At 56.2% G+C, this 13,283-nt stretch overlaps 1 protein-coding gene across 2 annotated transcripts; it reads left to right on the top strand.

The window, feature by feature from the left end:
• The first annotated feature begins 1,284 nt into the window (after positions 1 to 1,284).
• Positions 1,285 to 12,834, top strand: LOC137307526 (zinc finger protein 135-like). Of its 2 annotated transcripts, none has more exons than XM_067976852.1 (2): positions 1,285 to 1,368; positions 11,184 to 12,834. In XM_067976852.1, exon 2 carries the CDS (start codon positions 11,200 to 11,202, stop codon positions 12,664 to 12,666), a length of 1,467 nt encoding a protein of 488 aa, XP_067832953.1. In that variant the 5' UTR covers positions 1,285 to 1,368; positions 11,184 to 11,199; the 3' UTR covers positions 12,667 to 12,834. The 2 variants fall into 2 exon arrangements, with proteins under 2 accessions (XP_067832953.1, XP_067832954.1); XM_067976853.1 differs by lacking the exon at positions 1,285 to 1,368 and adding an exon at positions 2,486 to 2,660.
• Positions 12,835 to 13,283: the final 449 nt, after the last annotated feature.

Raw genomic sequence — 13,283 nt, 5'->3', positions numbered from 1 at the left:
TCCAGGTCCCGCCTCCTCCTTCTCCCCATTGGACCCATTGTCGGCCCGCTCCATCCTGATTGGTGGATCCGACCGTCAATCACTCACAGACCCGGCCCCGGCCCCGCCCCCCGGGCCAACCGCCAACCGCCGCTCTCACTTTTCTTTCGGAGTTCGGCCTGGACCTCGTCCGCCGCCGCCGGGGTGTGAGGCGGAGTGGGCGGGGGCCCGGGTCCTGGTCCCGGTCCTGGCGGCGTGCTGTCGGCCTGACCACCGTCTCCGGTCACGGCGGCGGCGGCGGCGGAATCTCCGTCTCCTTCTTTCTCGACGTCCGCCATTGTCGGAGGTGGGCGGTGTGGCGGAAGTGACGTTTAGCAGCGGCGGCGGCGGCTGAGCTGAGGCGCTGTGACCGGTAGAGGTGCGCGCGGGGCGCCATCTTTGATGCTGGCGCTGGAGCAACTCTGGATGAACCATCACTCTGGATGTGGAGCACAGAAAGAGGCCATTCAGCCCGACTGGTCCAGGCAATGACCATCTCCAACGAGAGAGAGTCTAACCACCTCCCCTTGACATTCAACGGCATTACCATCGCCGAATCCCCCACCATCAACATCCTGGGGGGTCACCATTGACCAGAAACTTAACTGGACCAGCCATATAAATACTGTGGCTACAAGAGCAGGTCAGAGGCTGGGTATTCTGTGGCGAGTGACTCACCTCCTGACTCCCCAAAGCCTTTCCACCATCTACAAAGCACAAGTCAGGAGTGTGATGGAATACTCTCCACTTGCCTGGATGAGTGCAGCTCCAACAACACTCAAGAAGCTCGACGCCATCCAGGACAAAGCAGCCCGCTTAATTGGCACCCCATCCACCACCCTAAACATTCACTCCCTTCACCACCGGCGCACTGTGGCTGCAGTGTGGACCATCCACAGGATGCACTGCAGCAACTCGCCAAGGCTTCTTCGACAGCACCTCCCAAACCCGCGACCTCTACCACCTAGAAGGACAAGGGCAGCAGGCACATGGGAACAACACCACCTGCACGTTCCCCTCCAAGTCACATACCATCGCGACTTGGAAATATATCGGCCGTTCCTTCATCGTCGCTGGGTCAAAATCTTGGAACTCCCTTCTTAACAGCACTGTGGGAGAACCTTCACCACATGGACCGCAGCGGTTCAACAGAGACAGAACTACTCGTTCAGAGCAATGTTACCAGGCACCACTGGATCCGGGATCCCCTGTTTACTAGACAGGTGCACCGACCAGCTAAGCTCCGGCAGACTCCAGATCAGTTCACCTTATCCATACCTTTCGATGCAGGGAGGATGTTCCCGATGGCTGGGGAGTCCAGAACCAGGGCTCACAGTCTCAGGATACGGGGTAGGCCATTTACAACCGAGATGAGGAGAAATTTCTTCACTTAGAGGGTGGTGAACCTGTGGAATTCTCTACCACAGAAGGCAGTCATTAGTTGTATTCAAGAAGGAGATAGATATATTTTTTAATGCTCAAGGGATTTGGGGAAAAAGCAGGAACAGGGTACTGAGTTAGATGATCAGCCATGATCATTTTGAATGGCGGAGTAGGCCCGAAGGGCCGAATGGCCTACTCTTGCTCCTATTTTCTATGTTTAGGTGTCAGCTGTGGTTCAGTGGGTAGCGCTCTGGCTTCTGAGTCAGAATGGTTGTGGTTTCAAGTCCTGTCCCAGAGTTTTGAGCCCCATAATGCAGGCTGACACGCCCGGTGCCAGTACTGAGGGGAGTGGCTGCACTGTCCTTCTGATGATGCCTGCCCTCTCGGGTGGATGTGAACGATCCCACAGCCACTAATGGAAGAGTAGCAGTGAAATTCTCTCCGGTGCAAAACGATGGGCCACGAATATAAAATAATCACTCATAAATCCAATCGGGAATTCAGGAGAAACATCTTTACCCCAGAGAGTGGTGAGAATGTGGAACTCGCTCCCACAAGGAGTAGTTGAGGCGAATGGTGGAGATAGATTTAAGGGGAAGCTGGATAAACACATGAGGGAGAGAGGAATAGAAGGATGTGGGGATAGGGTGAGATGGAGTCGGGTGGGAGGACCCTTTTTGTGGAGCAGAAACGCCGGCATGGACCTGTAGGGCAGAATGGCCGGTTTCTGCGCGGTGTTTACTAAAAAAAAACAATACCTGTAGGGCTTTAACATGCACAACCAAAAATAAAACACAACCATTATTAATACTGACGCCACCCAGCACGCTCAGGTATTTCACTGGCTTTGGTGCGGATCATTGCAAGATTGCTGGAGAAAGAACACTAAAGTGGAGAGGGCGGGGGTTCAATGGCGGAGCTGGTTTCCCACAGTGCATCGCGAGGATGAAAGCGCTGTATCTGGGCCGCTGGGGAGGGCCGCGCATGCGCGGCGGCGGCGAGGGGCGGGTCACGGGCGGCGCAGGTGGTGTGTGTGGGGGGGAGGGGCAGGAGGCGGCGCATGCGCAGCTCCCCGAGCAGGTGGACTGGACGGGCGGCGGCGCGCCCACGGCGACGGAGAGGGGGGGGGGGGGCGAGGAGGGGACGGAGGCGCAAGAGGGTCGTTTGTCCAGAGATCTCGAAACGCGTTGCCGCCGATCGCCATGGCAACCGCGGCGCGGGCCCAGTGACCGGACCCAGCTCCAGACCGCGGCTGCGCAGTGAGTGAGGGGAGAGCTCAGAGTGACACGACAGCATTAAAGAGGGAGGAGTGAGGGGAGAGTGAGAGAGGGAGTGAGTGAGGGGAGAGAGAGAGAGAGGGAGTGAGGAGAGAGAGAGAGAGAGGGAGTGAGGAGAGGAGAGGAGAGGAGAGGAGAGGTGAGTGAGGGTGGGGAGAGTGAGTGACACGACAGCATTAAAGAGGGAGGAGTGAGAGGGAGGAGGGGAGGAGTGAGAGGGAGGAGGGGAGGAGTGAGAGGGAAGGGAGGAGTGAGAGGAAAGGGAGTGAGGAGGGAGAGGGAGTGCGGAGAGGAGAGGGAGTGCGGAGAGGAGAGGGAGAGTGAGGAGAGGAGTGAGGAGAAAGAGGAAAGGGAGGGGAGGGAGGGGAGGGGAGAGGCGGGAGTGAGGAGAAGGAGGTAGAGGAGGAAGATGGATTGAGTGAGGCGGGAGAGGGAGAGGGGGGGAGTGAGAGGGGAAAGGGCAGGGAGAGAGAGAGGAGAGCGAGTGAAGGGAGGGGAGGAGGGAGGGGAGGGAGGGGAGGAGGGAGGGGAGGGGGGAGGGGGGAGGGGAGGAGGGGAGGAGAGAGGGAGAGAGAGTGAGAGGGGAGGAGTGAAGAGAAGGTGGGGAGAGGGGGAGGGGAGGAGTGAAGAGAAGGAGAGGAGGGAGGGAGTGCGGGGAGGGAAGGAGAGGGGGAGGGATGGGAGGGGAGGGAGGGGGAGAGTGAGGGGAGAGAGGGGAGGGGAGGAGTGAAGTGAGGGGAGTGGTGAGAGGGAGGGTGAGATGGAGGGGGAGGGATGGGAGGAGTGAGGAGGGGAGAAGGAGAGGGTGATGGCAGGGGGAGAGAGGAGGGGCAGAGTGAGGAGGGGGAGAGTGAGGGGAGAGAGAGGGAAGGGGGAGAGGAGAGTGAGAGGAGGGGTAGAATGAGGGGAATGAGGAAAGGGAGAGAGTGCAGGAAGGGAAGAGAGAGAGGAGGGGAGGGAGTGGGGAGAATGAGGGGAGAGGAGAGAAAGAGGAGTGAGAAGATGGAGGGAGGGAGGCGAGGGGAGGAGGAGGGGAGAGTGAGAGGAGGAGTGAGGGGAGGGGAGGGGGGAGTGAGGGCAGATGGAGAGAGGAGGGGGAGAGTGAGGGGAAAGGAGGGGGAGAGTGAGGGGAGAGGAGGGGGAGGGGGAGAGTGAGGGGAGAGGAGGGGGAGAGTGAGGGGAGAGGAGGGGGAGAGTGAGGGGAGAGGAGAGGGAGGGGAGAGGAGAGGGAGGGGAGACAGGAGAGAGTGTGGGGAGGGAGAGGAGAGGGGCAGGAGGGGAGTGAGGGGAGTGAGGGGAGAGATTAAATCAAGGGGATTAGAGAGAGGGAGTGAGGAGAGGAGTGAGATTAAATCAAGGGGATTAGAGAGAGGGAGTGAGGGGAGGGGGGAGATTAAATCAAGGGGATTAGAGAGAGGGAGTGAGGGGGGAGTGAGATTAAATCAAGGGGATTAGAGAGAGGGAGTGAGGGGAGAGGAGTGAGATTAAATCAAGGGGATTAGAGAGAGGGAGTGAGGGGAGAGGAGTGAGATTAAATCAAGGGGATTAGAGAGAGGGAGTGAGGGGAGGGGGGAGATTAAATCAAGGGGATTAGAGAGAGGGAGTGAGGGGGGAGTGAGATTAAATCAAGGGGATTAGAGAGAGGGAGTGAGGGGAGGAGTGAGATTAAATCAAGGGGAATAGAGAGAGGGAGTGAGGAGAGGAGTGAGATTAAATCAAGGGGATTAGAGAGAGGGAGTGAGGGGAGAGGAGTGAGATTAAATCAAGGGGATTAGAGAGAGGGAGTGAGGGGGGGAGTGAGATTAAATCAAGGGGATTAGAGAGAGGGAGTGAGGGGAGAGGAGTGAGATTAAATCAAGGGGATTAGAGAGAGGGAGTGAGGAGAGGGGGGAGATTAAATCAAGGGGATTAGAGAGAGGGAGTGAGGGGTGAGTGAGATTAAATCAAGGGGATTACAGAGGGAGTGAGGGGAGGAGTGAGATTAAATCAAGGGGAATAGAGAGGGAGTGAGGGGATGAGTGAGATTAAATCAAGGGGATTAGAGAGAGGGAGTGAGGAGGGAGTGAGATTAAATCAAGGGGATTAGAGAGAGGGAGTGAGGGGGGAGTGAGATTAAATCAAGGGGATTAGAGAGAGGGAGTGAGGGGAGAGGGGAGATTAAATCAAGGGGATGAGAGAGAGGGAGTGAGGAGAGGAGTGAGATTAAATCAAGGGGATTAGAGAGAGGGAGTGAGGGGAGGGGGGAGATTAAATCAAGGGGATTAGAGAGAGGGAGTGAGGAGAGGAGTGAGATTAAATCAAGGGGATTAGAGAGAGGGAGTGAGGGGAGAGGAGTGATATTAAATCAAGGGGATTAGAGAGAGGGAGTGAGGGGTGGAGTGAGATTAAATCAAGGGGATTAGAGAGAGGGAGTGAGGGGAGGAGTGAGATTAAATCACGGGGATTAGAGAGAGGGAGTGAGGAGAGGAGTGAGATTAAATCAAGGGGATTAGAGAGAGGGAGTGAGGAGAGGAGTGAGATTAAATCAAGGGGATTAGAGAGAGGGAGTGAGGGGGGGAGTGAGATTAAATCAAGGGGATTAGAGAGAGGGAGTGAGGGGAGAGGAGTGAGATTAAATCAAGGGGATTAGAGAGAGGGAGTGAGGGGAGAGGAGTGAGATTAAATCAAGGGGATTAGAGAGAGGGAGTGAGGGGAGAGGAGTGAGATTAAATCACGGGGATTAGAGAGAGGGAGTGAGGGGAGGAGTGAGATTAAATCAAGGGGATTAGAGAGAGGGAGTGAGGGGAGGAGTGAGATTAAATCAAGGGGATTAGAGAGAGGGAGTGAGGGGAGGAGTGAGATTAAATCAAGGGGATTAGAGAGAGGGAGTGAGGGGGGGAGTGAGATTAAATCACGGGGATTAGAGAGAGGGAGTGAGGGGGGGAGTGAGATTAAATCAAGGGGATTAGAGAGAGGGAGTGAGGGGAGAGGAGTGAGATTAAATCAAGGGGATGAGAGAGGGAGTGAGGGGAGAGGAGTGAGATTAAATCAAGGGGATTAGAGAGAGGGAGTGAGGGGGGAGTGAGATTAAATCAAGGGGATTAGAGAGAGGGAGTGAGGGGAGAGGAGTGAGATTAAATCAAGGGGTTTAGAGAGAGGGAGTGAGGGGAGGAGTGAGATTAAATCAAGGGGATTAGAGAGAGGGAGTGAGGAGAGGAGTGAGATTAAATCAAGGGGATTAGAGAGAGGGAGTGAGGGGAGAGGAGTGAGATTAAATCAAGGGGATTAGAGAGAGGGAGTGAGGGGGGAGATTAAATCAAGGGGATTAGAGAGAGGGAGTGAGGGGGGGGAGTGAGATTAAATCAAGGGGATTAGAGAGAGGGAGTGAGGGGAGAGGAGTGAGATTAAATCAAGGGGATTAGAGAGAGGGAGTGAGGGGAGAGGAGTGAGATTAAATCAAGGGGATTAGAGAGAGGGAGTGAGGGGAGAGGAGTGAGATTAAATCAAGGGGATTAGAGAGAGGGAGTGAGGGGAGAGGAGTGAGATTAAATCAAGGGGATTAGAGAGAGGGAGTGAGGGGAGAGGAGTGAGATTAAATCAAGGGGATTAGAGAGAGGGAGTGAGGGGGGGAGTGAGATTAAATCACGGGGATTAGAGAGAGGGAGTGAGGAGAGTAGTGAGATTAAATCAAGGGGATTAGAGAGAGGGAGTGAGGGGAGAGGAGTGAGATTAAATCAAGGGGATTAGAGAGAGGGAGTGAGGGGAGAGGAGTGAGATTAAATCAAGGGGATTAGAGAGAGGGAGTGAGGGGGGGAGTGAGATTAAATCAAGGGGATTAGAGAGAGGGAGTGAGGGGAGGAGTGAGATTAAATCTAGGGGATTAGAGAGAGGGAGTGAGGGGAGAGGAGTGAGATTAAATCAAGGGGATTAGAGAGAGGGAGTGAGGGGAGAGGAGTGAGATTAAATCAAGGGGATGAGAGAGGGACTGAGGGGAGAGGAGTGAGATTAAATCAAGGGGATTAGAGAGAGGGAGTGAGGGGAGAGGAGTGAGATTAAATCAAGGGGATTAGAGAGAGGGAGTGAGGGGGGGAGTGAGATTAAATCACGGGGATTAGAGAGAGGGAGTGAGGAGAGGAGTGAGATTAAATCAAGGGGATTAGAGAGAGGGAGTGAGGGGAGAGGAGTGAGATTAAATCAAGGGGATTAGAGAGAGGGAGTGAGGGGAGGGGGGAGATTAAATCAAGGGGATTAGAGAGAGGGAGTGAGGGGAGAGGAGTGAGATTAAATCAAGGGGATTAGAGAGAGGGAGTGAGGGGGGGAAGTGAGATTAAATCAAGGGGATTAGAGAGAGGGAGTGAGGGGAGGAGTGAGATTAAATCTAGGGGATTAGAGAGAGGGAGTGAGGGGGGGAGTGAGATTAAATCAAGGGGATTAGAGAGAGGGAGTGAGGGGGGGAGTGAGATTAAATCAAGGGGATTAGAGAGAGGGAGTGAGGGGAGAGGAGTGAGATTAAATCAAGGGGATTAGAGAGAGGGTGTGAGGGGAGAGGAGTGAGATTAAATCACAGGGATTAGAGAGAGGGAGTGAGGGGAGGAGTGAGATTAAATCAAGGGGATTAGAGAGAGGGAGTGAGGGGAGAGGAGTGAGATTAAATCAAGGGGATTAGAGAGAGGGAGTGAGGGGAGAGGAGTGAGATTAAATCAAGGGGATGAGAGAGGGACTGAGGGGAGAGGAGTGAGATTAAATCAAGGGGATTAGAGAGAGGGAGTGAGGGGAGAGGAGTGAGATTAAATCAAGGGGATTAGAGAGAGGGAGTGAGGGGGGGAGTGAGATTAAATCACGGGGATTAGAGAGAGGGAGTGAGGAGAGGAGTGAGATTAAATCAAGGGGATTAGAGAGAGGGAGTGAGGGGAGAGGAGTGAGATTAAATCAAGGGGATTAGAGAGAGGGAGTGAGGGGAGGGGGGAGATTAAATCAAGGGGATTAGAGAGAGGGAGTGAGGGGAGAGGAGTGAGATTAAATCAAGGGGATTAGAGAGAGGGAGTGAGGGGGGGAAGTGAGATTAAATCAAGGGGATTAGAGAGAGGGAGTGAGGGGAGGAGTGAGATTAAATCTAGGGGATTAGAGAGAGGGAGTGAGGGGGGGAGTGAGATTAAATCAAGGGGATTAGAGAGAGGGAGTGAGGGGGGGAGTGAGATTAAATCAAGGGGATTAGAGAGAGGGAGTGAGGGGAGAGGAGTGAGATTAAATCAAGGGGATTAGAGAGAGGGAGTGAGGGGTGGAGTGAGATTAAATCAAGGGGATTAGAGAGAGGGAGTGAGGGGAGAGGAGTGAGATTAAATCAAGGGGATTAGAGAGAGGGAGTGAGGGGAGGAGTGAGATTAAATCCCGGGGATTAGAGAGAGGGAGTGAGGGGAGGAGTGAGATTAAATCAAGGGGATTAGAGAGAGGGAGTGAGGAGAGGAGTGAGATTAAATCACGGGGATTAGAGAGAGGGAGTGAGGGGGGAGTGAGATTAAATCAAGGGGATTAGAGAGATGGAGTGAGGGGAGAGGAGTGAGATTAAATCAAGGGGATTAGAGAGAGGGAGTGAGGGGAGGAGTGAGATTAAATCCCGGGGATTAGAGAGAGGGAGTGAGGGGAGGAGTGAGATTAAATCAAGGGGATTAGAGAGAGGGAGTGAGGAGAGGAGTGAGATTAAATCAAGGGGATTAGAGAGAGGGAGTGAGGAGAGGAGTGAGATTAAATCAAGGGGATTAGAGAGAGGGAGTGAGGAGAGGAGTGAGATTAAATCAAGGGGATTAGAGAGAGGGAGTGAGGAGAGGAGTGAGATTAAATCAAGGGGATTAGAGAGAGGGAGTGAGGGGAGAGGAGTGAGATTAAATCAAGGGGATTAGAGAGAGGGAGTGAGGGGAGGAGTGAGATTAAATCAAGGGGATTAGAGAGAGGGAGTGAGGGGAGAGGAGTGAGATTAAATCAAGGGGATTAGAGAGAGGGAGTGAGGGGGGGAGTGAGATTAAATCACGGGGATTAGAGAGAGGGAGTGAGGAGAGGAGTGAGATTAAATCAAGGGGATTAGAGAGAGGGAGTGAGGGGAGAGGAGTGAGATTAAATCAAGGGGATTAGAGAGAGGGAGTGAGGGGAGGGGGGAGATTAAATCAAGGGGATTAGAGAGAGGGAGTGAGGGGAGAGGAGTGAGATTAAATCAAGGGGATTAGAGAGAGGGAGTGAGGGGGGGAAGTGAGATTAAATCAAGGGGATTAGAGAGAGGGAGTGAGGGGAGGAGTGAGATTAAATCTAGGGGATTAGAGAGAGGGAGTGAGGGGGGGAGTGAGATTAAATCAAGGGGATTAGAGAGAGGGAGTGAGGGGGGGAGTGAGATTAAATCAAGGGGATTAGAGAGAGGGAGTGAGGGGAGAGGAGTGAGATTAAATCAAGGGGATTAGAGAGAGGGTGTGAGGGGAGAGGAGTGAGATTAAATCACGGGGATTTGAGAGAGGGAGTGAGGGGAGGAGTGAGATTAAATCAAGGGGATTAGAGAGAGGGAGTGAGGGGAGAGGAGTGAGATTAAATCAAGGGGATTAGAGAGAGGGAGTGAGGGGAGAGGAGTGAGATTAAATCAAGGGGATGAGAGAGGGACTGAGGGGAGAGGAGTGAGATTAAATCAAGGGGATTAGAGAGAGGGAGTGAGGGGAGAGGAGTGAGATTAAATCAAGGGGATTAGAGAGAGGGAGTGAGGGGGGGAGTGAGATTAAATCACGGGGATTAGAGAGAGGGAGTGAGGAGAGGAGTGAGATTAAATCAAGGGGATTAGAGAGAGGGAGTGAGGGGAGAGGAGTGAGATTAAATCAAGGGGATTAGAGAGAGGGAGTGAGGGGAGGGGGGAGATTAAATCAAGGGGATTAGAGAGAGGGAGTGAGGGGAGAGGAGTGAGATTAAATCAAGGGGATTAGAGAGTGGGAGTGAGGGGGGGAGTGAGATTAAATCAAGGGGATTAGAGAGAGGGAGTGAGGGGAGGAGTGAGATTAAATCAAGGGGATTAGGGAGAGGGAGTGAGGGGGGGAGTGAGATTAAATCAAGGGGATTAGAGAGAGGGAGTGAGGGGAGGAGTGAGATTAAATCAAGGGGATTAGAGAGAGGGAGTGAGGGGGGAGTGAGATTAAATCACGGGGATTAGAGAGAGGGAGTGAGGAGAGGAGTGAGATTAAATCACGGGGATTAGAGAGAGGGAGTGAGGGGTGGAGTGAGATTAAATCAAGGGGATTAGAGAGAGGGAGTGAGGGGAGAGGAGTGAGATTAAATCACGGGGATTAGAGAGAGGGAGTGAGGAGAGGAGTGAGATTAAATCACGGGGATTAGAGAGAGGGAGTGAGGGGGGAGTGAGATTAAATCAAGGGGATTAGAGAGAGGGAGTGAGGGGAGAGGAGTGAGATTAAATCAAGGGGATTAGAGAGAGGGAGTGAGGGGAGGAGTGAGATTAAATCACGGGGATTAGAGAGAGGGAGTGAGGAGAGGAGTGAGATTAAATCACGGGGATTAGAGAGAGGGAGTGAGGGGTGGAGTGAGATTAAATCAAGGGGATTAGAGAGAGGGAGTGAGGGGAGAGGAGTGAGATTAAATCAAGGGGATTAGAGAGAGGGAGTGAGGAGAGGAGTGAGATTAAATCAAGGGGATTAGAGAGAGGGAGTGAGGGGGGGAGTGAGATTAAATCAAGGGGATTAGAGAGAGGGAGTGAGGGGAGAGGAGTGAGATTAAATCAAGGGGATTAGAGAGAGGGAGTGAGGGGAGAGGAGTGAGATTAAATCAAGGGGATTAGAGAGAGGGAGTGAGGGGGGAGTGAGATTAAATCAAGGGGATTAGAGAGAGGGAGTGAGGGGAGAGGAGTGAGATTAAATCAAGGGGATTAGAGAGAGGGAGTGAGGGGAGAGGAGTGAGATTAAATCAAGGGGATTAGAGAGAGGGAGTGAGGAGAGGAGTGAGATTAAATCAAGGGGATTAGAGAGAGGGAGTGAGGGGGGGGAGAGATTAAATCAAGGGGATTGGAGAGAGGGAGTGAGGAGAGGAGTGAGATTAAATCAAGGGGATTAGAGAGAGGGAGTGAGGGGAGGAGTGAGATTAAATCACGGGGATTAGAGAGAGGGAGTGAGGGAGAGGAGTGAGATTAAATCAAGGGGATTAGAGAGAGGGAGTGAGGGGAGAGGAGTGAGATTAAATCAAGGGGATTAGAGAGAGGGAGTGAGGGGAGGAGTGAGATTAAATCAAGGGGATTAGAGAGAGGGAGTGAGGGGAGGAGTGAGATTAAATCACGGCCTTCAAAAGGGAACTGGATAAACACTCGAAAGGAAAAAATTTGCAGGGCTACGGGGATAGGACGGGGGGAGTGGGACGAGCTGGATTGCTCTTGCAGAGAGCCGGCACGGGCTCGATGGGCCAAATGGCCTCGTTCCGTGCCGTAACCCTTCTACGATAAAGCCCCTCCCAAACCCTAATGACCAAACTTACAAAGTCTCCTCATTTTATCTCCAGGAGGATCACCTGACCAATGGAGGGACACCTTCCCATCGCCCAGGCACCGACCACCAGGACCCTGCGCAGCGGACGCACGTACGCCAGACCGGAGCGCGGCCCGTGTCCCGAGCCGGCCGCCGCGGCCCGCCTCCCCGCCGGAGAGACGCCCCCCCCGGCGCCAGCGAGGAGACGGAAGCGGCCGCTCCAGTGCCCGGAGTGCCCGAAAACTCTGGCCCACGCCTCGTCGCTGAAGAAGCACCAGCTCGCCCACCAGCGGGCGCGGAGGCACGGGTGCCCCCGGTGCGGGAGGACCTTTGGCCGCCTGGCGGCCCTGGCCAGTCACCGGTGCGGGGGGCACGAGTGCCGAGAGTGCCAGGTGAGCTTCCGCACCCTGGCGTCCCTCCTGGGCCACCGGCGGGTGCACCCGGAGGGGAAGGACTTCCCGTGCCCGCAGTGCGGCAAGCGGTTTTCCTCCGAGTCCTCGCTCGGCCGTCACCGTCGGACCCACGCCCTCCAGAAGCCCTTCAAGTGCGCCGACTGCCAGAGCTCCTTCGTCGGCTCCACGGCCCTGCTGCTCCACCGCCGCCTCCACTCCGAAGCCCGGCCCTTCGGGTGCCCGGAGTGCGGCCGCGCTTACCGGCAGGCCTCCTCCCTGGCCGCCCACCGGCGCTCCCACGGCGGGCGCGGCTCCTTCCGGTGCCCCCACTGCGGCAAGGCCTTCGGGCGCTGCTCCACGCTGACCGCCCACCTGCGCGTGCACACCGGGGAGAGGCCCTACCGCTGCCCGCGGTGCCCAAAGTCCTTCGCCACCTCCTCCTCGCGGACCCACCACCTCCGCGCCCACACCGGGGAGAGGCCCTACCGCTGCCCGCAGTGCCAGTGCGCCTTCAGCCGCTCCTCCACCCTGGCGCAGCACCGGCGCCGCCACACCGGCGAGCGGCCGTTCGCCTGCGACCGCTGCGAGATGCGCTTCGCCCAGCCGTCCACCCTGCGGGTTCACCGGCGCATCCACACCGGCGCCCGCCCCTTCCGCTGCCCCCGCTGCCCCAAGACCTTCGCCCACCGCTCGTCCTACAAGTACCACCAGCGCGTCCACAGCGGCGAGAGGCCCCACCCCTGCCCGGACTGCGGCCGGGCCTTCCTGACCTCGGGCACCCTGGCCCGGCACCGGCTGGCTCACACCGGGGAGAGGCCCTTCTCCTGCGCCCACTGCGCCAAGGGCTTCCTGGACTCGTCCAGCCTGCTGGCACACCTCCGCGTCCACACCGGCGAGAAGCCCTTCTGGTGCCTCGACTGCGGCAGGACCTTCGCTCAGTCCTCGACCCTCCAGGCTCACCGGCGCACCCACACCGGGCGAGGCCCTCGCCGCGGCGGCGGCCGACCCCCGCCTCCCCCCGACGGGGCGGGGCCCCGGGAGCCCCCTGCCGCCGGCAGTGCGCGACCGCGGCGCCAACGGCGTACCGGCGGCTGCCAGCCGCCCGTCCCGCCGAAGGACCCTTAGGAGCCTCGGTTGGCGGTGGGCGGGGGTGGCTGCTCCTTCACCGGGCGGCGTGAAGGGTCCCGTCCAGAACATCGCCAAAGGTCCCTCTCACTTCACTGGCGCACTCACGCTGCAGGGACGCCGTTCAGCTGCCCCCATTTGCAGCAAGACAGGGGCCAGGGGGCTTCGTTCAGGGGGCGGGGGGCTTCGTTCAGGGGGCAGGGGGCTTCGTTCAGGGGGCGGGGGGCTTCGTTCAGGGGGCAGGGGGCTTCGTTCAGGGGCCGGGGGGCTTCGTTCAGGGGGCGGGGGGCTTCGTTCAGGGGGCGGGGGGCTTCGTTCAGGGGGCGGGGGGCTTCGTTCAGGGGGCGGGGGGCTTCGATCCCTGACGATGCACAGGGAGTTTCGCATCAGGGAGAGGCCCTTACAAATGAGACCCTCACCGGTGGGGGTGGTGGGCGATGAGGCCTTTAAGAACTCCTCGGTCCCGTTCGCCCCTCACCCCCTGTGCTCGCTGGACCGACACTGGCTCCCGGTCCGGGAACGCCTCGATTTTAAAATCCTCATCCTCCTGTTCAAATCCCTCCATGGCCCTCGCCCCCCCTCCCTATCTCTGTAACATCCTCCAGCCCCTACAATTC

The sequence above is a fragment of the Heptranchias perlo genome, unplaced genomic scaffold (assembly GCF_035084215.1).
Source record: "Heptranchias perlo isolate sHepPer1 unplaced genomic scaffold, sHepPer1.hap1 HAP1_SCAFFOLD_1033, whole genome shotgun sequence".
In the NCBI taxonomy this organism is placed as follows: domain Eukaryota; kingdom Metazoa; phylum Chordata; class Chondrichthyes; order Hexanchiformes; family Hexanchidae; genus Heptranchias; species Heptranchias perlo.
This window is presented reverse-complemented; position numbering and strand designations above follow the sequence as displayed.

Excerpts from the sequence above, each read along its gene's own strand:
- LOC137307526 (XM_067976852.1), top strand. The coding sequence starts at position 11,200 with ATGGAGGGACACCTTCCCATCGCCCAGGCACCGACCACCAGGACCCTG.